The sequence below is a fragment of the Giraffa tippelskirchi genome, chromosome 3, assembly GCF_054371585.1.
Source record: "Giraffa tippelskirchi isolate mGirTip1 chromosome 3, T2T-mGirTip1v1.2.pri, whole genome shotgun sequence".
NCBI classification, from domain to species: domain Eukaryota; kingdom Metazoa; phylum Chordata; class Mammalia; order Artiodactyla; family Giraffidae; genus Giraffa; species Giraffa tippelskirchi.
The window spans coordinates 159,415,477-159,441,619 of record NC_137277.1 but is presented as its reverse complement, the minus strand read 5'-3'; the positions used below and the strand labels follow the sequence as shown (position 1 = coordinate 159,441,619).

The 26,143-nt window shown below is 37.3% G+C and overlaps 1 protein-coding gene across 7 annotated transcripts in view; it reads right to left on the bottom strand.

Moving 5' to 3' along the window:
* Window positions 1–26,143, bottom strand: part of SPAG16 (sperm associated antigen 16) — a 981,998-nt gene that overhangs the window by 816,010 nt on the left and 139,845 nt on the right. For all 7 annotated transcript variants that reach the window (XM_081583025.1, XM_081583031.1, XM_081583028.1 and 4 more), the window contains one exon: window positions 22,579–22,706. In XM_081583025.1, the coding sequence (XP_081439151.1) occupies window positions 22,579–22,706 (128 nt within the window). The remainder of the gene's footprint in view (window positions 1–22,578; window positions 22,707–26,143) is intronic.

Below are 26,143 nucleotides of genomic sequence, written 5' to 3'. Positions count from 1 at the left end.
AGAGAGGCTGGCCCATCAAATGCCTGGCCCACTGAACTACAGGGTAGGACCCCACCCAGGTTGCCCCTATAAGTGCCTGACATGCCCATCTACAGTAGGACCCCAGCCAGGGGGGCCCCTCTATGTGTCTGATGCGCTGAACAACAGAGAAGGACCCCAGGCAAGTGAGCCCTCTAAGTGCCTGAATGGGCTGAGTTACTGGGAAAGACTGGCCAAAGAGGCCTTCTGATCGCCAGCTACAAGAGACTTGAAAAAAGACTCTGATAGGGTCATAACTCCTGTGGTGGAGACAGTCCATGTCCCTGCACATGTGGCACCACCAGGGCCCCTGCAAACCAAGCAGCTAGGCCACCTTCATGCTCAACCCTCACTGATACAAAGCTGCTATAGGCAAAAAAAATGTCTTGCATTTATGCACACAGGGTCACTTCGGTCATGTCCAGCTCTTTGGGACCCTGTGGACTGAGGCCTGCCAGGCTTCTCTGTCCAGGTAGATCTGCAGGCAAGAATACTGGAGCGTATTGGCCAATACTGGTTGCCATACCCTTCTAGAGCACATTTCCTGCTGCCCTAGCTGCCAGCTCCCCTGAGTACCTGGTGTTTCCATATCCCCTGCAATCCAAGCAGCTGCATCACTTCCACATCTGGCCTTTACTAGGGCAGACCCAAGTCCTCCAGGGCAGCCTCAGGAGCAAAACCCTGTGGACGACCTACATGCAGAGGTGGAAATAAAACAACAATTGAAACACAGGGGCAGTATGGCTAAGGAAAAAGACTCAAAATCTTCCCATCAGCTGTACAAGCTGCAGATAAAACCCACACGATCAACTAGGCAGACTCTGTATCTATTGAATATATAAAAGGCCATTGAGAGCTCCCACAAAAGAAAACACACTAGTTCTGACAGCTGTGGACGTTGGAGGCAAGAACACACAGGAGTAGGGCCAGATTAGAAACTGTGCTGCTCCCACTACAGTCCAGAGACCAGCACAGAGTTGGAGGGCATCCTAGGGAGGTGAGGTGGACTGTGACTTCCAGTGAGGGAAGTGACAGCAGTGACTCAAGAAAAACATTTATTACTCTTATATTTTGACTTGTTCTGTAGGTTCTTTTGGATTTCTTTTTCTCTCCCTGCCGCAGAATTGATGCTTTTGAACTGTGGTGTTGGAGAAGACTCTTGAGAGTCCCTTGGACTGCAAGGAGATCCAATCAATCCATTCTAAAGGAGATCAATCCTGGGTGTTCCTTGGAAGGACTGATGTTGAAGCTGAAACTCCAATACTTTGGCCACCTCATGCGAAGAGTTGACTCATTGGAAAAGACCCTAATGCTGGGTAGGATTGGGGGCAGGAGGAGAAAGGGATGACGGAGGATGAGATGGTTGGATGGCATCGCTGACTCAATGGACATGGGTTTAGGTAGACTCCGGGAGTTGGTGATGGACAGAGAGGTCTGGCGTGCTGCAATTCATGGGGTCGCAAAGAGTCGGACACGACTAAGCGACTGAACTGAACTGAACTGAGTTGTAGTTCTCGATTTTATTGTCACTCTGAAATCTAATTAAGCTTTGGATGTCTTTTTTTTTTTTTTTTCTCAGTCACAATTTTTATTACTGTTGTTATAAACCTCTGCCTCTACATTGGGGTTTTGCAGTTCTGTGGAGTTTTCTTTTTTTTTTTTTAATTTTCTTCTTCCTTTTATTTTTTCTATTTTTCTAATTTTAATTTTTAAACCTATTTTTTTTTTACATTTATTCCTTTGTTTGCTTTTCCTACTGTGTTTTTTCCCCTTGCAGTTAGTCTTTAATGTATATAAACCTTCCTCATCTACCTCTATTTAACTTTGCATATCTATTCTTTCTTTCTTTCCTTTCCTCTCAACATATTTGTTAGTTTTGTTTTCATTGCTTTATTCCCAACTTGGCACCTTGCTTTAGTTTCGTTTTCCAGTTTGTGCTTAAGTTAGTTTTGCTCTTAACTGGTAAATATAATTTTTGATTTCCTTTGTTTGCCAGGTCAACCTACTGTACTTTATTTTTGTTGAACTGTTTTGATTTTGCTTATGGGTGTATATGTATATGTATATATTCCATTATTTTAATTATTATTTGCCTGATTTTGTAACTGCCATTTGTCTGGGGTTCACCTTTGGTTTCTCGTTTTTAGGTATTGTTTTAATCTCAATTAATGCCATAACAAACCATTTGTGGAATCTTTGTTTCTGACCAGAGATCAAGCCCTGATCAAGCCTTTGGAGTAGGAGCACTGACTCAAGACCTTAGACTACCAGAGAACTAACCCTAGGGAGTATCAAATAGTGAGAACTCACACAAAGGAAACCACTTGAACACAAAACCTGGCATCACCCAACCACCAGTAGCACCCTGTGCCTCATCTAGACAACAAACAAAACAAAAATGCAAACCCAATCATCAGCAGACAGGGTTACCACCTCACTCAGCCTTGCCCATCATAGGAAAAACAAACAAAAACAAAACAAATCAACAACAACAAAAAAAACCTCAGCACAAATCTCACCCTATACAAAGCTTACATAAACCACTGGACTAATCTTAGGAGGGCAGAAACCAAAAGGAAGAAAGAATTCAACTTAAAAGTCTGGGAAAAGGATACCTCAAATACAATAAGTTAAAAAAAATAATGAAAATGCAAATAAATACTACACAAATGAAGGAACAAAGTAGAAACACAGAAATCCAAATAAATGAAGAGGAACTAGGCAAACTACCTGAAAAAGAATTCAGAATAATGATAGTAAAGGTGATCAAAAACAGAATGGAGAAAAATGCAAGAATCAATTAACAAAGACCTAGAAGAATTAAAGAATAAACATACAGAGACAAACAACACAATTACTGAAATTAAAAATACTCTAGAAGGAATCAATAGCAGAATATCTGAAGCAGAGAACAAATTAGTGAGCTGGAAGATAAAATGGTGGAAATAACTTCTGAAGAGCAGAATAAAGTAAAAAGAATGAAAAGAACTGAGGATAGTCTCAGAGACCTCTGGGACAATATCAAACACACCTACATTTGAATTATAGGGGTCCCAGAAGAAGAAGAGAAAAAGAAAAGAGTATGAGAAAATTTTTGAAGAGATTATAGTTCAAAATTTCCCCAACATGGAAAAGGAAATAGTCAATCAAGTCCAAGAGGTGCAAAGAGTCCCATACAGGATAAACCCAAGGAGAAACACACCAAGACACATACTAATCAAACTAACAAAGACTAAACACAAAGAAAGAATATTAAAAGCAGCAAGGGAAAAACTACAAGTAACATACAAGGGAAACCCCATATGTTTAATAGCTGATCTTTCAGCAGAAACTCTGCAGGCCAGAAGGGAACAGCAGGATATATTTAAAATATTGAAAGGGAAAAATCTACAACCAAGATTACAGTACCTGGCAAGGATCTCATTCAAGATTGATGGAGAAATCAAAAGCTTTTCAGACAAGCAAAAGTTAAGAGAATTCACTACCACCAAACCAGCTTTACAACAAATGTTAAAGGGACTCACATAGTCAAGAAATACAAGAGAAGAAAAAGATCTACAAAATCAACCCCAAACAATTAAGAAAACGGCAATAGGAATATATATATCAATAATTACTTTAAATGTAAATGGATTAAATGCTCCAAGCAGAAGACACAGACTGGCTGAATGGATACAAAAACAAGACCCATATATATGTTGTCTACAAGAAACCCACTTCAGACCTTGACACATACAGACTTAAAGTGAGAGGATGGAAAAATATATTCCATGCAAAAGGGAAGCAAAAGAAAGCTGGAGTAGTGATCCTCATATCAATCAAAATAGACCTTAAAATAAGGAAGATTACAAGAAATAAGGAAGGGCACTACATAATGATCAAAGGGTCAATCAAAGAGGAAGACATAACAATTGTAAATATCTATGCTCAACATAGGAGGACCTCAATATATAAGACAAACATTAATGACATCAAAGAAGAAATTGGCAGTAACACAATAATAGTAGGAGAATTTAACACCCCACTCACACCATGGACAGATCATCAAAACAGAAAATTAATAAGGAAACATGTTGTAAATGATACATTAGATGAGATGGATTTCATTGAGATATTTAGAACATTCCACCCAAATGCAGAAGAATACACCTTCTTCTCAAGTGCACATGGAATATTCTCCAGGATAGACCACATCTTGGGTCACAAATCAAACCTCAATAAATTTAATAAAATTGAAACTGTATCAAACATCTTCTCTGACCATAATGCTATGAAACTAGATATCAATCACAAGGAAAAAAAACTGTAAAAAACACAAACACGTGGAGATTAAACAACACGTATCTAAATAACCAACAGGTTACTGAAAAAACCAAAAGGGAAATCAAAAAATTTCTAGAAACAAATGACAATGAAAACATAACAACTCAAAACCTATGGGATGTAGCAAAGCCAGTTCTAAGAGGGAAGTTTATAGCAATACAATCCTACCTCAAGAAACAAGAAAAATATTGACTAGACAACCCAAATTTATACCTAAAACAACTAGAAAAAGAAGAACAAAAACTCCTAAAATTAGAAGAAGGAAAGAAATCATAAAAATCAGAGAAGAAATAAATGAAAAAGAAATGAAAGAAACAATGGTAAAGGTTAATAAAACTAAAAGTTGTTTCTTTAGGAAGATAAACAAAATTGACAAAACTTTAGCCAGATTCATCAAGAAAAAATAGAAGCATCAAATCAACAAAATTAGAAATGAAAAAGGAGAATTGACAAAAGACAATGAAGAAATACAAAGGATTATAAAATACTATTATATACAACCATATGACCATAAAATGGATAATCTGGAAGAAATGGACAGATTCTTAGAAAGTTCAATTTTCCAAGACTGAACCAGGAAAAAATAGAAATTATGAACAATCCAATTAAAAGCACTGAGATTGAAGCTGTGATTAAAAATGTCCCAAAAAACAAAAGCCCAGGACCAGATGGCTTCACAGAATTCTATCAAATATTTAGAGAAGAGCTAATGTCTATCCTTCTAAAACTCTTTCAAAAAATTGCAGGGGAAGGAACACTTCCAAACTCATTCTACAAGACCACCATCACCCTGATACCAAAACCAAAGACAACAAAAAAGAAAAGTACAGGCCTATATCACTGATGAACATAGATGCAAAAATCCTCAACAAAATTTTAGCAAACAGAATTCAGCAACACATCAAAAAGCTCATACACCATGATCAAGCTGGGTTTATTCCAGGGATGCAAGGATTCTTCAATATATGCAAATTAATCAATGTGATAAACCATATTAACAAATAGAAAGATAAAAATCATATGATAATCTCAATAGATGCAGAAAAAGCTTTTGACAAAATTCAGCACACATTTATGATTAAAACTATTCAAAAAATGGGCATAGAAGGAATCTACCTCAACATAGTAAAGGCTATATATGATAAGCTTACAGCAAACATTATTCTCAATGGTGAAAAACTGAACTCATTGCCCCTAAGATCCAGAATAAGACAAGGGTGTCCACTTTTACCACTATTATTCAACATACTTCTGGAAGTCCTAGCTACAACAATCAGAGAAGAAAAAGAAATAAAAGGAATCCAGATCAAAAAAGAAGAAGTAAAGCTCTCACTGTTTGCAGATGACATGATACTGTACATAGAAAATCCTAAAGATAATATCAGAAAATTACTAGATCTAATCAGTGAATTTAGCAAAGTTGCAGAATACAAAATCAATACACAGAAATAACTAGCATTTCAATATACTAACAATGAAAAATCAGAAAGAGAAATTAAGGAATCAATCCCATTCACCATTGCAACAAAAAGAATTCTATATCTAAGAATAAACTTACCTTAGGAGGCAGAAGAACTGTACACAGAAAATTACAAGACATTAATGAAAGAAATCAAAGACAATATAAACAGATGGAGAGATATTCCATGTTCCTGGGTAGGAAGAATCAATATTGTGAAAATGACTACAGTACCAAATGCAATCTACAGATTCAATGTGATCTCTATCAAACTACCAATGGCATTTTTCACAGAACTAGAACAAAAAAATTTTACAATTCATATGGAAACACAAAAGATCCTGAATATCCAAAGCAGTCTTAAGAAAGAAGAATGGAGCTGGAGGAATCAACCTTCCTGGCTCAGGTTATATTGCAAAGCAGTCATCAAAACAGTATGGTACTGGCACAAAAACAGAAATATAGACCAATATACAATGGGGCAAAGACAGCCTCTTCAGTAAATGGTGCTGGGAAAACTAGACAGCTACATGTAAGAGAATTAATTTAGAATACTTCTTAACACTATACACAAAGATAAACTCAAAATGGATTAAAGACCTAAATGTAAGACCAGAAACTATAAAACTCTTGGAAGAAAACATAGGCAGAACACTCGATAATATAAATCAAAGCAAGATCCTGTATGACCCACCTCCTAGAGTAATGGAAATAAAAACAAAAGTATACAAGTGGGACCTGATTAAACTTAAAAGCTTTTACACAGCAAAGGAAACTATAAGCAAAGTGAAAAGACAACCCTCAGAATGGGAGAAAATAATAGCAAATGAAACAACTGACAAAGCATTAATATCGAAAATATACAAGCAGCTCATACAACTCAATACCAGAAAAACAAACAACCCAATCAAAAAGTGGGGAAAAGCTCTAAACAGACATTTCTCCAAAGAATACATACAGATAGATAACAAACACATGAAAAGATGCTCAACATCACTCATTATTAGAGAAATACAAATCAAAACTACAAAGAGATATCACTTTACAACAGTCAGAATGGCCATCATTAAAAAGTCTACAAACAATAAATGCTGGAGAGGGTGCACTGTTGATGGGAATGTAAAGTGATACAGCCACTATGGAAGATAGTATGGAGATTCCTTGAAAAAAACTAGGAATAAAACTACCATATGACCCAGCAATCCCACTCCTAGGCATATACCCTGAGGAAACCAAAATTTAAAAAGACACATTATTCCATTGTTCATTGCAGCACTATTTACAATAGCTAGAACATGGAAGCAACCTAGATGTCCATCAACAGATGAACTGATAAAGAAGTTGTGGTACATATACGCAATGGAATATTACTCAGTCATAAGAAGGAACACATTTCAGTCAGTTCTAATGAGGTAGATGAACCTAGAACCTATTATATAGAGTGAAGTAAGTCAGAAAGAGAAAGATAAATATCATATTCTAACACATATATACAGAATCTAGAAATATGGTACTGAAGAATTTATGTAAAGGCAGCAATGAAGAAAGACATAGAGAATAGACTTATGGACATGGGGAGAGGGGAGGAGAGGGTGAGATGTATTGAAAGAGTAACATGGAAACTTACATTACCATATGTAAAATAGATAGCCAACAGGAATTTGCTTTATAGCTCAGAAAACTCAAACAGGGGCTCTGTATCATCCTTAGAGGGGTGGGATGGGGAGGGAGATAGGAGGGAGGCTCAAAAGGGAGGGGATATATGTGTACCTATGGCTGATTCATGTTGAGGTTTGACAGAAATCAACAAAATTCTGTAAAGCAATTATCCTTCCATTAAAAAAAAATAAATTAATAATTAAAAAACACCAATCATTCTCTATTTCTTCTTCCTACAGTCCATAGCTGGGACTCTAGGTCTTAATACTGCAATGATAAATAGAAACCCAGAAATCAGTCAATCTCTCTCTCTCTCCATTTATCTCCAATGTTTATTACAATCTGATACATGGTAAGGATGTAATAAACAATTATTGGATGAATGAAGAAAATCAAGCAGAAAATGTCTATAATGTCCCGATTCAGGACCACTTATTCTCCTCTTACATATAGCTCCAAGTTTCAGTATTGTGACCTAATCATGTCCTTTTTTCGACCAAATCAATGCCCCTCCTTCTCAACTGTGATCTAACTGGAAATGAGAGGTGGATTTAACTATATTTTACTATCCCATGCTCATATCCATGACATTCAGATACCAAAGGTACCTGGAATGCCTAATTTTCCTTCTCACATATTCTATATCAATTACAAAGTCTTAAGTTCACTGATGAATTCTAGAACATTCGTACATTCTAGGCAATATATTCTAAATTTGTATTTGCTGCTGAATTCCTCCATGAAAGCATTTTTCAGGTTTGTCAGATATATCCTCACTCCTTAGATGGGGAACAATTTGGAATAGATAGTTGCCAAGAAAATCAGGTTGGATGGAGAAAGAACAGATCTGGAAAATGACTGAGTGAAAGCCCAGGTTCTGCATCACCAAGGTCAGAGTTAAAAGCTACTGAGTAGTCAGACATCCTGGAATGTGAAGTCAAGTGGGCCTTAGAAAGCATCACTATGAACAAAGCTAGTGGAGGTGATGGAATTCCAGTTGAGTTGTTTCAAGTCCTCAAAGGTGATGCTGTGAAAGTGCTGCACTCAATATGCCAGCAAATTTGGAAAACTCAGCAGTGGCCACAGGACTGGAAAAGGTCAGTTTTCGTTCCAAGCCCAAAGAAAGACAATGCCAAAGAATGCCCAAACTACCGCACAATTGCACTCATCTCACATGCTAGTAAAGTAATGCTCAAAATTCTCCAAGCCAGGCTTCAGCAATATGTGAACCGTGAACTTCCAGATGTTCAAGCTGGTTTTAGAAAAGGCAGAGGAACCAGAGATCAAATTGCCAATATCCGCTGGATCATCGAAAAAGCAAGAGAGTTCCAGGAAAACATCTATTTCTGCTTTACTGACTATGCCAAAGCCTTTGACTGTGTGGATCACAATAAACTGTGGAAAATTCTGAAAGAGATGGGAATACCAGACCATCTGACCTGTCTCTTGAGAAACCTGTATGCAGGTTAGGAAGAAACAGTTAGAACTGGACATGGAACAGACTGGTTCCAAATAGGAAAAGGAGTACGTCAAGGCTGTATATTGTCACCCTGCTTATTTAACTTATATGCGGAGTACATCATGAAAAACGCTGGGCTGGAAGAAACACAAGCTGGAATCAAGATTGCCGGGAGAAATATCAATAACCTCAGATATGCGGATGACACCACCCTTATGGCAGAAAGTGAAGAAGAACTAAAGATCCTCTTGATGAAAGTGAAAGAGGAGAGTGAAGAAGTTGGCTTAAAGCTCAACGTTCAGAAAACTAAGATCATGGCATCTGGTCCCATCACTTCATGGGAAATAGATGGGGAAACAGTGGAAACAGTGTCAGACTTTATTTTTTTGGGCTCCAGAATCACTGCTGATGGTGACTGCAGCCATGAAATTAAAAGACGCTTACTCCTTGGAAGGAAGGTTATGGCCAACCTGGATAGCATATTTAAAAGCAGAGACATCACTTTGCCAACAAGATCCGTCTAGTCAAGGCTATGGTTTTTCCAGTGGTCATGTATGGATGTGAGAGTTGGACGGTGAAGAAAGCTGAGTGCCGAAGAATTGATGCTTTTGAATTGTGGTGTTGGAGAAGACTCTTGAGAGTCCCTTGGACTGCAAGGAGATTCAATCAATCCATCCTAAAAGAGATCAATCCTGGGTGTTCATTGGAAGGTCTGATGTTGAAGCTGAAACTCCAATACTTTGGCCACCTCATGCAAAGGGTTGACTCATTGGAAAAGACCCTAATGCTGGGTAGGATTGGGGGCGGGAGGAGAAGGGGACGACAGAGGATGAGATGGCTGGATGGCATCACCGACTCGATGGACATGGGTTTGGGTAGACTCCGGGAGTTGGTGATGGACAGAGAGGCCTGGCGTGCTGCAATTCATGGGGTCACAAAGAGTCGGACACGACTGAGCGACTGAACTGAGTAGTCAGATATCAGAAACAAATCAAAGAGGGCAACTGGGTGAGGGAAAAGCAGAAGAGTCATGAATCCAACAAGAGTCTTAAGAAGAGTAAAATGTCAAATGTCTAGGATCTGAGAGGAGAGAGTACATGTTGAGGGTACAGACAAGAATAAGGAAAGTAGAAAGTCTGACAAAGAAGACAGTCTATATTAAAGGAACCTTTTTTATACTTCCCGACAAATGTGAAAGAAATGGGTCTTGAGTGCATGACAGAAGTAGCTCTAGTTACTGTGAAAATATTTTTTATAGCTAATCTATTGGGGACTTTCCAGTTGGCTCAGTGGTAAAGAATCTACCTTCCAAGGCAGGGGATGTGGTTTCAATCTGTCGTAGATCAGCTGGTAAAGAATCTCCCTGCAATGCAGGAGAATGGGGTTCTATTCCTGGGTTGGGAAGATCCCCTGGAGAAGGAAATGGCAACATACTCCATTATTTTTGTCTGGGGAATCTCATGGACAGAGGAGCCTGGTAGGCTACAGTCCATGGGGTCGCAAGAGTTGGACATGACTTAGCAACTAAAACCACAGTTTTCTAGCCTGGAAAATTCCATGGGTATGGACAGAGGAGACTGGCAGGCTACAGTCATGGGATCACAAAGAGTCAGACATGACTTAGTGACTGAACAACAATATGTATTCATTCCTTCAATACATGCCAGGCACCTCCTGTATGTCATGGGCTATTAATAATGAGACATGGTCTGTCCCCTCAAGAGTCCTTGTTGAGGATTTGGAGACATAAACATATAAATAAGCCATCTTTGGGATTCCATAGGATGTGTTCTATATAGCCCTTTAATATTATGCATTTAGTACCAAGAGAGTAGAAAGGTGGGTTGATTTATATGTGGGGATTTCTTTAGGTTGCTTGTTATTTATAAACAGAAAAAAGGAGAGATGTTTCCAGTCAAAGGAACGTGGCTAAGAAATGAACATGTGAAAAGACTGAGTCTAGACCAGAGTGGTATAGAGGCTAGGGGTAAAATAAGAGCTAGAAAAATAGGTTGGAGCTAGACTGAGATGAGTCAAGCATATCTTGAGGGCTTGAAATATAATAAAATATTTTAAAGTAGAAATAAGATCTCAGAATCATTTTAGAAAGATTACTCTAATGGCAGTAAAGAGCATAAATTAAAGTTGAAGGAACAACTGGAGGCAGAGAGATCAGTACGAGGAGGTTACAGGAGCCTAAGTGTTAGCTGATGGACTGAGAAATGAATAGTGCACAACTCATTTTGGATACAGAATACATAGACTTAAAAGACTGATTGAATGTGATAGGGTAAGTGGTTAGGAAGGCCAAACGTTCACTGATCATCTTAGGTGATGATACAGATGATAATGATGCAAACTCAAATAGGAGAAAGAAGGGAGTGAGTGTGGAGGGGAGGGGATGGTAGAAGACGGAATTGCCTTTGAAAACTATTAATTCTGAGGTGCTCACAAAACATGCAAGTTGAAATGTCTGATTTTATGAGGTACTCTGCTTCCCTGGTGACTCAGGTGGTAAAGAATCTGCCTGAAATCGGGATACCTGGGTTTGATCCCTGGGTTGGGAAGATCCCCTGGCGAAGGGAAAGGCTACCCACTCCAGTATTCTGGCCTGGAGAATTCCATGGACTATATAGTCTATGGGGTCACAGAGAGTCAGACACCACTGAGCAACTTTCACTTTCACTGACTTAATAGTATTGTCTTGGGATAATGTCAGTAATTTTAAATTAAAGTTGAATTCAAAGTACAAGTATTGTTACCTGTGTTGGATGTATACTCTAATAAAAAAAGTTTTACTATTTACTCTTAGATTATAAAACACGGTTGATATGAAAAAAGTAATCATATAAAATGAACATGATAACTTCATCTTGGTCATGGTCACATAAAAAACTGCCAAAATTGGCTTAAGATTTAAATCTACTGTCACAAGCACTGATACTTATAGCTCATTCACCATATATCTATGAACAGCAAGGAAAAAATAAATTATGAGCTATCATTCCACATGCATCAACTTGAGCATGGATTAAAGACAAAGTCTTGGCAAATTTAAGTAAGACACCCCAAGTAATGACAAAAATTACTGAAACCACTTATTACTTATGCTTCATCAAATCTTGTAATCCCTGATTATTTAAACTGAATTATTAGTATATGTGTGATTATGATATAGCTTGAAACAGTAAATATATTGCTAAAAAGAAAAGTACATTGATACTTGCCCTAAACCATCTTCCCTAACATTCTGTATTTCATGGATTATATTTTTTTTGTAAACTTCCATTTCCCTTTCTATTACATAATAGGAAATACTATTAATAGCAGGCAGCTAAGTAAGAAAGTAGAGTGAGAGAGAGTTTCCATGTTTATTGGAAAATTATTGCATTGTCACTCCACGGAAATTTGACTTTACTTATCATAAGAACATACCCCAGAAAAGAGCTTAAGGTAAAAACTGAAGGACTAGATGTTTTCAAAAAGTGAAGCCACGTCCTAAGGAAGATAAGCATAGTTTCATTTTTACCAACCTTAATTAATAAGTGGGATTTTATGCATTGTTGTGCTACACATAATCGCTATATATAATTATAATATGTCCAACAATACCTTCTTGTAGGTCACTGTGGTTACTATTATGGATCTAGATAATTAAAACAGAATGAAAAACTGTTATAGCCCCAGAAGGATAACTGTCGGTCTCTCTCTGAGTCTATACAGACCTGGAATTGAAAATGCTTTGTGCAACATGCATAACCAATGAAAAGGTTTTTCCATAATTTTAGCTGTAAGTTGATTCAGAAAACAAATCAGAACCCCTTCTGGAAGATGACAGCTGCTCAACAAATCCAAAGTGCCTAAACAAGCTTAGTTTAAAGCTGAGGACAGATAGAGGCAAGGGCACTAAAGACAATCTGAAAGAAATTCAGAATCTGATCTCCTAATTAGATGATGTATTTATTTATGGAACATATCCAAAGAGATAAATAGGTCATACAAGTGTATGTTTACATTTACTGTAAATTTATGTACCTCTTCCTTTTTAAAAATTTAGGCCACAAATATTATCATTATTTAAGGGAAGATAACTGAATACCTTAGTACTTTGATAGTAAACCACAAAACCAACAGAATATATTTTTATACTACAGAAAATGTTTTAAAATATTCTGTACACTCCTTGTAAGTAATGATTACAAATATTTTTACTGCATATAATTATTACCCTTCTAAGGAGAATTTTCTTGATGCTTCAAGAGACTATAAGTTCTTTTCTTTTGATAATTCAAAGTTTAAATATATACTTTGCTCTAATATATTGCTTGTCTGTTTAGGAGATATAAACATCATGAAAATAACAAAATTAAGCTTATTGTAAATTGCTGTTTAGTCACTAAGTCGTGTCTGACTCTTTTGCGATCCCATGGACTGAAAGTCCACCAGGCTCCTCTGTCCATGGGATTTTCCAGGCAAGAATACTAGAGCAGGTTGCCATTTGCTTCTCCAGGGAATCTTTTCAACCCAGGAATTGAACCTGTGGCTCCTGAATTGCAGGCAGATTCTTTACCGCTAAGCCACCAGGGATCCTCATTTTATAAATACACATTGTAAAATACAAGTTAAATTTATAATTATAGAAAGGATTTAATATATTTAATTTGGAAATATATTTTAAAATATAGTAGTGATTCCTTATAAACATATATAATTGGTAGCCCAAAGAAGACCAGAAATACTGATCTATGCTAAAAAATTACATTTCTATGATGCCCATTTTTTTTGCGTTAAAAGCTACTTAGTCACTTTTTCTTTATTTCTGGTGATGTTTCTATAGAAGTGCATGGGACAGTACTGACATGAAACTAACTACTTGCCAGGCAGAACATGCAGCTGTGAATTATGTTCACAGTGGAGCCTAAGGGGTCCCATTCACTTCTAAGTCTACTTGCAAGTTTAATAAGCATCCAAAACATAACATGACCAACCCCACATTCCAAACCTGGCCCTCCCTTAACTTTGAAATTAATGGCCACCCTATCTTCCTTTGATCTGACCAAAAACCCTGGAGTCATCTGTAATTCTCTCTCAGCCTATACCCAGCCTACCCAAAATCCTGCTCACTTTTTCATCAAAAACTAAAAATCTTACCACTTAAGTCTCTATAACACTATCATTCTAGGCCAGAAAATCTTTATAACTCTCTTAAATTACTGAAACAGTTCCTAACTAGTCTTTCAGCTTCTACTCTTAACCTCCATTGACAGTCTAATTCCCACACAGTTGTCAGAACATCTTGTTGTTATATAATATAAGCCAAATTGCATAATTCTTCTCACAATCTTCTAATAGCTTTCCAACATTCTCAGAATAAAATTCACAGTCCTCTTTACTATGATCCGTGAAGACTTAAGTCTCACTCCCTCTGGTTCCCAAGTACCTAACTTCATTTTCTTCTCCTCTTCTATTAATCCAAGTTCACTTACTCTGTTTCCAGCAGACTCCTTGTTGGAACATTCTGGACATGCTACCAGATATATATAGATCCATGCTAAAAAACTGCATTTCTATGATGCCCATTATTTTGCATTAAAAGCTATTTAGTCACTTTTTATTTATTTCTGATGACTGCTTCTATGGAAGTTCATGGGATAGGACTTTGCATTTGTTGTTTTCTCAATTCTAATTTTCTTTTTGATTTGTTGTATGTCTCACTTCCTCATCTACTCCAGGTTTTTATTACATGTCAGCCTCTCAGAACAGTCCTGGCTCCTCGAGTTTAACCTCAAGCCACCCTCTATTCCATGTCCCTCTGTCTGCTTTGTGTTTCTCTGTAGCACTTATGGTCATCAAAGATACAAGAGCATATATGTGTTCACTATTGGTTTATTACTCGTTCCTTGTAACAAATATAAGCTGCTGGAAACAGATTTCTACGTATTTAGTTAATGGTCCAGAGTAGTACCTGAGAAATGGTAAATACATTTTTGTTGAATGAGTCTCTCTTTTTAAAAAATGTTTCATTAATCTTATATATCCTAACACATCTATTTTCACAAAAATATTGTGCATTAGTTAGGGAAGTTAAAGTAGGACGTCAGGCAAAGCTTGATGACAATTGGAAAACTCCCCAAGCAACACATGACTCAGAGATGCAAGTGCCTTCTACCACACAACTTGTCACTTTCAAAGTTTGCTGATTCCAGCTATGAGGATGAAACTGGAGAGAGCAGAGAATCCTATTGGAAGACTTAAGAGATGACTCATTTCAGAAGGCTGGGAGATAGACTCTTCCAATGGGCCCAGGGAGGAGGAAGTTGAATTGGTGAATATTTAGTGGGTCTCTGCCATCTATAAATTAGGAAAACACTAAGATTTCATGTTCTTTTTCATTTTTTTGGTAAATTAATTTATTTATTTTAATTGGAGGCTAATTACTTTATAAAATACTTCAAAATACTATATACTGCATGCCTGCTGAATTCCATGATGGAAATAAAGTATTAATAGAATGTTAGGACTGACAGTAACAGAAGGAATGAGGAGTAAAACACTAGTTACATATTTCAGGAACTGCCTACCCAAGGAGGTAACATCTGAGCTGAGATTTTAGAGATAAGAATGAGCCAGACTTGCACAAACTGGAGAAGTAACAACTCAAATAGAGGGAAGAGGTAGTGTAAAGACCTGGGGGCAGAGATAAGTGTGGCAGGTTTGCAGAATAGGGAGAAGATTGGGTAGTTTAGGGTTCTGAACAAGGAAGCAGGGAGAGCATGTGGTCAATGCAATGAGAGGTGGACAGCAGTCCCAACCAGCAGAGTGTTGTAGGCCTCAGTAAGAAGTTTGGGATCTTACTTTCAGACAGGGGGAAGACATTATGGTACTGAAAGCAGTGAATCTTATCATCTGATTTATATTTTTAAAAGATAGGTTTAGCTATCATGAAGTAAATGAATTAGTAGGCTTTTGCAATAGTGTGAGATATGGCCACAGTAATATAGATAGAGAGAAACGGGAAAATGTAAATATGTTTTGGAGGCAAAACGTATCAGACTTACTCTTGGATTAATGGTGGGAATTGTGGGATGAGAGAATGAGTAATTAAAATTACTTCTAGGCTTTTAGCTTGAGTAAGTTCATGTAAATTCACATTTTGCTTTTGCAAAATGGGGAAGATCAGGAAAGCCAGTTTTCTGAGGGAAAACAAGAGTTCTTTCTGAAGATGATAATTTGGAGAAGCCTATTAGATGTTCAAGCTGAAGGGAGATGTCAATGGTAGAGATATCGCCAAGGGGATTATCTATCATGTGTGCTCAGCCGCTCAGCCATGTCTGACCCTTTGTGACCCCATGGAATGTAGCCCAACAAGCTCCTCTGTCTATGGGACTTTTCAGGTAAGAATACTGGAGTGGATTGCCATTTTGCACTCTGTGGAGAGTACTTAAAGACTGAGCTTGGAAGAGGCCACAGGAAAAAGTATAGACTGAGAAAAGATGAAGCCAGAAGGCTGAGCCAGGGCAATTACCAGCCAGAGGTCTGGCAGAAGAGAAGCAGCCTGCTGACAAGACACTGAGCAGGACAGCCTGGGACCCAGCAGGAAGACCAGGACCATGCAAATAATGGAGTCAAGAGAGTAAACACAGGAGTGGTGGGTTGCATCAACTGCAGCTAAGAGGAGAAGAATCAGTGAGTGGCCACTGGTGGTGGGCATAGCAGCAGCCAATGACTAACAAGAGTTACTTCCAGAGTAGAGGATAGAAAGGGAGTTCCAATGAATGGGAAGACTGAGTAGAAACTGTTCAATCAGCACTATTGCCAACCTTTTTAGGGAAATGAGCAGAGCAGCTTCTCGGGAAACAGCATAGGTTTCGTCGGGGCAGGGAGCGGGGTAGTTGGTCAAGAAAAAAGGATTTTTTTAAACTAACAGGAGTTACTGGAGAATATATTCTAGGCAAAAGTAGGAAGTCAAGAAACACCTGGAGTAACAGGCAAATTTGGCCTTGGAGTACAGAATGAAGCAGCGCAAAGGCTAAGAGAGTTCTGCCAAGAGAACGCACTGGTCATAGCAAACACCCACTTCCAACAACACAAGAGAAGACTCTACACACGGACATCACCAAATGGTCAACACTGAAATCAGACTGGTTATATTCTTTGCAGCCAAAGATGGAGAAGCTCTATACAGTCAGCAAAACAAGACCGGGAGCTGACTATTGGTCAGATCATGAACTCCTTATTGGCAAATTCAGACTTACATTGAAGAAAGTGGAGAAAACCACTAGACCATTCAGGTATGACCTAAATCAAATCCCTTATGACTATACAGTGGAAGTTAGAAATATATTTAAGGGACTAGATCTGATTGACAGAGTGCCTGATGAACTATGGATGGAGGTTCGTGACATTGTACAGGAGACAGGAATTAAGACCATCCCCAAGAAAAAGAAATGCATAAAAGCAAAATGGCTGTCTAAGAAGGCCTTACAAAGAGCTGTGAAAAGAAGGGAAGTGAAAAGCAAAGGGGAAAAGGAAAGATATGCCCATTTGAATGCAGAGTTCCAAGGAATAGCAAGGAGAGATAAGAAAGCCTTCCTCAGCGATCAATGCAAAGAAACAGAGGAAAACAATAGAATGGGAAAGACTAGAGATCTCTTCAAGAAAATTAGAGATACCAAGGGAACATTTCATGCAAAGATAGTCTCAATAAATGACAGAATGTTAGGGCCCAAACAGAAGCAGAAGATATTAAGAAGAAGTGGCAAGACTACAAAGAAGAACTGTATAAAAAAGATCTTCATGACCGAGATAATCACGATGGTGTGATCACTCACCTAGAGCCAGACATCCTGGAATGCGAAGTCAAATGGGCCTTAGGAAGCATCACTAGGAACAAAGCTAGTGGAGGTGATGGAATTCCAGTTGAGCTATTTCAAATCCCCAAAGATGATGCTCTGAAAGTGCTGCACTCAATATGCCAGCAAATGTGGAAAACTCAGCAATGGCCACAGGACTAAAAAAGGTCAGTTTTCATTCCAGTCTCAGAGAAAGGCAATGCCAAAGAATGCTCAAACCACCACACAATTGCACTCATCTCACACGCCAGTAAAGTAATGTTCAAAATTCTCCAAGTCAGGATTCAGCCATATGTGAAACGTGAACTTCCAGATGCTCAAGCTGGATTTAGAAAAGTCAGAGGAACCAGAGATCAAGTTGCCAACATCCGCTGGATCATCGAAAAAGCAAGAGAGTTCCAGAAAAACATCTATTTCTGCTTTATTGACTATACCAAAGCCTTTGACTATGTGGATCACAATAAGCTATGGAAAATTCTGAAAGAGATGGCAATACCAGACCACCTGACCTGCCTCTTAAAAAACCTGTGTGCAGGTCAGGAAGCAACAGTTAGAACTGGACATGGAACAACAGACTGGTTCCAAATAGGAAAAGGAGTACGTCAAGGCTGTATATTGTCACCCTACTTATTTAATTTATATGCAGAGTACATCATGAGAAACCCTGGGCTGGAGGAAGCACAAGCTGGAATCAAGATTGCCGGGAGAAATATCAATAACCTCAGATATGCAGATGACACCACCCTTACGGCAGAAAGTGAAGTAGAACTAAAGAGCCTCTTGATGAAAGTTCAAGAGGAGAGTGAAAAAGTTGGCTTAAAGCTCAACGTTCAGAAAACTAAGATCATGGCATCTGGTCCCATCACTTCAGGGCAAATAGATGGGGAAACAGTGGAAACCGTGGCTGCCTTCATTTTTCTGGGCTCCAAAATCACTGAAGATGTTGATTGCAGCCATGAAATTAAAAGACGCTTACTCCTTGGAAGGAAAGTTATGACCAACTTAGACAGCGTATTAAAAAGCAGAGATATTACTTTGCCAACAAAGGTTCATCTAGACAAGGGTATAGTTTTTCCAGTAGTCATGTATGGATGTGAGAGTTGGACTATAAAGAAAGCTGAGCACCGAAAAGTTGATGCTTTTGAACTGTGGTGTTGGAGAAGGCTCTTGAGAGTCCCTGGACTGCAAGGAGATCCAACCAGTCCATCCTAAAGGAGATCAGTCCTGGGTGTTCATTGGAAGGACTGATGTTGAAGCTAAAACTCTAATACTTTTGCCACCTGATGCAAAGAGCTGACTCATTTGAAAAGACCCTGATGCTGGGAAAGATTGAGTGCAGGAGGAGAAGGGGACGACAGAGGATGAGATGGTTGGATGGCATCACTGACTCAGTGGACATGGGTTTGGGTGGACTCCAGGAGTTGGCGATGGACTGGGAAGCCTGTCATGCTGTGGTTCATGGGGTGGCAAAGAGTCGGACAGGATTGAGAGACTGAACTGAACTGAACTGATGGGGAACATCTTGTAAAGGTAGGAGAAAACAGCTATCTTAGAACTCAAAAACTCTGTTTACTAATCTGATTTAAAGCCCTTCTGTTTCTTCAACCTATGAAACTGTACTCTATAAAAATGAAAATTAGTAAGACATTAAGAATTTTTAAATTATATGGAATTTAATGTGCATTTATTTTATTACGACTGGTCCCATCACTTCATGGCAAAGAGATGAGGAAACAACGGATGCAGTGACACACTTTACTTTCTTGGACTCCAAAATCACTGCAGATGGTGACTTCAGCCATGAAATTAAAAGACACTTGTTCCTTGGAAGAAAAGCTATGATAAACCTAGACAGTGTAATAAAAAGCAGAGACGTCACTTTGCCAACAATGGTCCACATAGTCAGAGCTATGGTTTTTCCAGTAGTCATGTATGAATGTGACAGTTGGACCATAAAGGAGGCTGAGCACTGAAAAATTGATGTCTTCAAACTGTGGTGTTAGAGAAGACTCTTGAGAGTCCCTTGGACAGCAAGGAGATCAAAGTAGTCAATCCTAAAGGAAATCAAACCTGACTATTCACTGGAAAGATGGATGCTAAAGCTGAAGCTCCAATACTTTGGCCACCTTTTGCGAAGAGCTGACTCATTGGAAAAGACCCTAATGCTGGGAAAGTCTGAGGGCAGGATGAGAAAGGGGCAACAGAGGATAAGATGATTGGATGTCATCATCGACTCAATGGACATGAGTTTGAGCAAACTCTGGGAGATATTAAAGGACAGGGAAGCCTGGAGTGCTGCAGTCCATGGGGTCACAAAAGAGTTGGTTGGACATGACCGATGGACTGAGCAACATTAAAGATCTATAAAGTACCAAACTTCTGTGTGTATATAAGGACTGAAGGGAGAGTGGTGATTTGGTTTTAAAATTAAGAACAGAGAATATGAAATTATCTGAGCAACATTTGAAATTTACAGTTGAGTTTTTTATTATGGCAAGTTAAGGACTGGTGGTATACAATAAGAGTACAGAGAAACAGTAGAAGAAAATAAGGTGGGAGAGAGAAAAACAAACCTGGGACCAAAAAGAAATGGCTGTATCTGGAAGCAGAAAGTGAGACAAATTGAAAAGGAACAAACAGTCAAAGAAAAAAAAAAAAAGGAGGGGGGCTTCCCAGGGAAATGAGTTGTCCCAAAGTTACAGCTTAATTTTCCTTTGAGGTATGTTACTCCGGAAGATTAGTGATTATCATTTTCTACTCACAACTGATCTTTTTTTCTTACTGTCTAGCTCATAATGCTAGAATCTTTTCTTCTAATGGGCTAGCTAGTGAATATTATGACAGAGAAATTATTCCCTGGGTTGCAGTAGTAGTTATCAGGGCAGCTGTCTTTCCAAAGGCTGCAAATAAATTCAGCTGAAATCTAGATTTTCGTCTTTGACTAAGAGTCAAATGTTTCCCATGTTTTCTTTTCCTCTTTTTCATTTAGTAAAAGCTTCTCTTTTAACCTTCACATAATCATTGGTCACTGTAGGCTGTGCTTACAGTACCTAGACTGTTCAGGGATCCCAGACTGTGCACCACCAGACTAGCACAGGCTGTTCCTACCAGCTGATGTCCAGGATCACAAAGCATCAAAGGAGTTTGTTACTAACCCTTCAAAACCCTGTTGTGTTTGCTACTGTGAAATAATTAAAAATTAATCAAGATGATGATGACATATGAGTGTGATAAGTAGAACTGCTATCAATGAAAATTAAATTAATGCTGTGGAAAAGTGAGGAGATCATCTGAGTGTTTCAAGCTCTTGTTTTAGATTTTGGAAATTACAATATTGAACTTGTTAGTGATGTATTATTGGAAAGAAATATGATGTAGAATTCCAATCAACAGTCACTTAATCAAAGAAAAAGTCACGACCTTACATCAAAAGACTGGGATGTGAGTGCAGATGAACTGTTTTAAGTTGAAATAGACTATTTAAGGAATGAATGTATCATTATTATAGTTCTTTCTACTAACAAACTTTTTCAACTCATTAATGTACAGGTTTTGATCATGGCAGATAAGATCATATCCACTGTGCTCATAAGCAGGTTATCATGGACAGTATTCTTGGTACATGCAAATAATCAAACAAATGGGTCTTAGAAAGTAAATTTCACATAAGGTCATCCAGAGCAAATGAAAACCTCATCACAGGTAAGTGTACGTTATTAGAGTTGGTTAACATTCTCTTCTGAGACACTTGTCCTCATTAAACATAACAAGGGCTTCCCTGGTGACTTAGTTGGTAAAGAGTCTACCTACAATGTGGAGACCCAGGTTCCATCCCTGAGTGGGGGAGATTCCCTGGAAAAGAAAATGGCAACCCACTCCACTATTCTTGCCCAGAGAATCCCATGGACAGAGGAGCCTGGTGGGCTACAGTCCATGGGGCCACAAAGAGTCAGACACAATTGAGTGACTAATACTTTCACTTTTCATTTTCTTTCAAACATAACAGAAGTTATTATGACAAACATGTTTGTCAAGTACTTTTGTACAAATCCTGAAGTTCTTAAAGGTCAATAATAAACTTGGGATTATATGAACAAATACAAGAAAACAATATTACTTACCTAAACTGTAATCAAAATGATATATTTATGATTATTTACAAAAGCTGACCACTTAGTAAGAAATTAATCTACCACAGAAATCTATGATAGACTGTATATTTACTGATTCTTCACAGAAATATTTTTATCACACACTCTGAATAAGAGCAGTATAAATTTTACAAGATTTTAAACATTTGCTGTAAATGTAAATATGCAGATTTATAAAATAGTACATTTTAATAAATACCAAATAATAAGCTTCACTTTCACACTGATGTGATTATGGTTTGCAAAACTATGATCCTCAAAAGAAAACAAAACTGTGTTAATGAGGGAAAAAAAGTACACTGGTAAAATTTTAAGTAAAATAATCAAATGAAATGCATAGTTGCTGAGATCCTGTTTTTAAAATAAATCCTACAAACGTCTCTAAAAACAATGTGTGCTTCATTTTAACCCAGAACTGCAACCTCTATATTAAATATGCACAGTCATGCACTTAGGCTGTACTGCCACCAAGTGCCTAAACCAATTAGTACTGAGGTTCTTGCAGCAGCTTTAAGCAGATTCTTTCAGTGTTACAAGTAGTAATTTCAGATACAGGCTAAGAGCAAACCACTTTGATCATAAACAGCTATAAGAGCATCAAAATTTAGACATGACAACAAAACCTCAAAGGTATTAACAAAACCTCAAGAATCCTACCAGCTCACTGGAAGTTCGTGAAGTCTGAATATGTTATCCAGCTTGTAGTCAAATTTTGCTGGACAAAGATTCTCTCTGTTTAAACCCAGGTTTGGATTTGGTTGCATATGTGTAGGAAATTCTGAATCCTAGAGAAAAAATAAAGCAAGAACTCTGTGTAAAATAGACAACTCATTGTACACATTGATACAGTCTTATTTAATATTTTATTAAAAAACAAATGTTACTATTAAATCCATCATTCTTGATTTTAGTTTTGATAAAATATGCAATAAATATAAAATTTTAAATAAGGCATATATCTAATTGCATAAATCTAAACTGCATGCTACATGGTAAAAATTACTTGCAAACATCCCTTTACTGAATTACAATGAAACACAATATAGCATTTCTTATATATTATTGGTCTATTGTCCTTTTTCAATAAGTTGCCATACCCAACAGTATTATTTTTGTATTCTTTTTGTTCTCTATAGATGGGGAACTGAAAATATTTTAATTGGATAACAAAATAACAACACTGACTAACAATTATGGTTTTCTTTACATCTGAGGACACTGGAATAATTTAAAGTTACTTACTAAAGATAAAAGATTTCTGTCATAATCATTTTAAATTTCACATACATTAGAATACATATCTGCCATGTTATTGGTCATTTCCCTCCAAAATGATGAAAAAGATAATTTTCAGCACCTGAGAAAGCAGTCTCTCCTCAGTGGAAAGAAGACATCCTATGAATAGCACTTGAAAGTGAAGTGTTAGTCATTCAGTCATGTCCAACTCTTTGTGACCCCATAGACTACAGCCCACAGGCTCCTCTGTCCATGGAATTCTCCAGGAAAGAATACTGGAGTGGGTTGCCATTTCCTTCTCCAAGGGATGTTCCCAATCCAGAAATTGAACCTGGGTCTCCTGCACTGCAGACAGACTTTTTACCAACTGCACTACCAGATGGATGGATCAATTGTTCAACTCTACAGAAAAAGGGACTGATCAGTACTTAACATTTTAAAATTGCCTTTAAAAGAGGGATATACATTAGTTGTTTGCACGTTCATTCATTTATTCAAAAGGTATTTTGGAGTACTACTTTATCCCAAACATTATTCTAGGTATGGGTAATCCACTAATGAACAAAGCAGATAAAAAGACTTGTCCTGTGAATGTTACACTGTAACAGATTATTTAATATATCCTCAGAGTTTGGAAAACGACAAAGACAATTTTAATAAATGAAGTATCTTTCTGATCATGAAAGCAATATATTAATACATTCTTTTAGAAATTTTATACATTTTATAATACTACAAAGAAAAAAATTAAACTTTTTTTACTACCAGATTAGTTACTATTAGATTCCCTGGGAGCTCTGAGACTCTGTCTGAGTGACAATAATTACTGTTATCACTTTGGTTTACCAACTTGTCTGTCTCTGTATCTCAGTTTTTACAAAATTGGAACCATACTCTACTATCCACCCTATATCTTTCATTTAACATTATATTACTGCATTTTCATAGTAGTCTAAAAACTTAAAATAAGCTATATTTGTTTCCCATATGATTACCAATGCTATGAACATGGTTTTCTATCTATAAATCTCCACTTTACTGATTGAATCCTTAAAGCACAGTTTAGAAGGGTAAGTAAATAATCATCCAAAGAAAATATATTTTTTTTAAAAAATATGATACCCTTTCACAAATTTCTCTTTAGAATTATTACATGAAGAATTCATACTTCTTCCAGTTATATAATAATATATACAACGCACCACACATCTTTGTTATGGACCCATTCACACAAGTATTTATTTCTTTGGGAAATATTTATTATTGCCTATGTAACGACAGGCATTGGCTTCAGATCTTACAGTATATCACTGACCAAAACAGACAAAATTGCCTCCCTTGTGGAGACTGTATTCAATCATGATGACACCATGAACAATAAAATAATAAATATAGAAATTATAAGGTAGAAAATCTGAAAAAAATGTTGCTAATTCATATATAAAACTATTTCATTGGTGTTTCACCAATTGATTAGATTGACTATTTTATATTTCTTTTTGTACTTCATTTTTCCTCAAGTGTGTGTATATGCCTTCTGCCCATTTTCCTATTGTTGTGATGGTACTTCATTTTAATAATATTTCCTGGGTTGGAAATGGAGGAAGGGTAAATTATTACGTTGGAAAATACAGCAAAGTGGTGGGAATCCGGTCTTAGTATAATTTTTTGACTACATGGAAATATCTAGAACCATAAACTTATTATTTACAGCAATTTGTAGAAGCACTGTTAAACCAATCATTAGTAAAACTAATACAATGAGGCATTTAAGAAACCTAATCACCTAATTTTAATAAAACCTAATCAACTACAACCTGTTTGATAGAGCTGAGAAGAATATAGGGAAAGATTTACAAGAGCAGTGAAGGCATAATAATAGCAATCCTATCTTAATATAGATGTACTTGCAGAGGCAAAACATAAGATACTTTTTAACCCAGGCTGTATACTGAAACATTCTAGGAGACAATAGCAGGCAGGAGACAAATCAATTAGCAGGCAGGATCAGAGAGGTAAATGCAGGATACATAAATAAGGACAATGCATAGAGGATAGAAGAATGAAAATAAATCTTAAAACTATTTGAAATTATATGAATATTGTCCTTCCTTTGTATTGACAAGGTACAACTGGAGGGCAAAGCTAAACTCTCAGTAATGGGCCTTGATAGGTCAATGGTTCTCAACTCAGCAGATGTTGAAATCACCATGTAGCTTTTTAAAAACTACCAATATCACCAAGCCCTACTCCAGACCAATTAAGTAATAATGCCTGAAAGTGAGGTTCTGACTTTGGTATTTATTTTATGTTAAAGCTCTCCTGTGAAAAAAAGTAGTGATTGATAATTGTGACTTTTCCTCACAATTCAGTTTCACCACATACTACTATGTGAATTTAGACAAGCTACTCACCAAGCTTTCTAGGCTGTATTTTCTTGGCTGTAAAATACAACCAAAATCATACTGAATTCATTGACTGTTATAAGGATTAAGTGAGATAATCTCTGTAGAGCACTTATCACATGCTTGGCATCTAATAAATTCTTAATAAACAGGATCCAGTTCCACACAATTAAAGTTCAGTGAAAAAGATGATCTTGGCCCTTCATGGGTAATATGTAGAGAGACATATTCTTAATAGTTATAGTTATTTTTCTGGTGTTTACTGCTAGATTCAGTGGTATCCATCATATTTTATAAAATAAAAGATTGCACAAGTTAATATATATAAAGTAGAGCTCTTTCCAAATGTTGAAAATAGGATGCTAATCAAGGATTATGCATTGGAGAAGGAAATGGCAAACCACTCCAGTGTTCTTGCCTGGAGAATCCCAGGGACGGGGGAGCCTGGTGGGCTACAGTCTATGGGGTCGCACAGAGTCGGACACGACTGAAGCGACTTAGCAGCAGTAGCAGCAGCAGCATCTCCGTGTTTATTTTTATTATTGCTGCAATTAGTGGAACATGTTAATCTCAACTGGTTA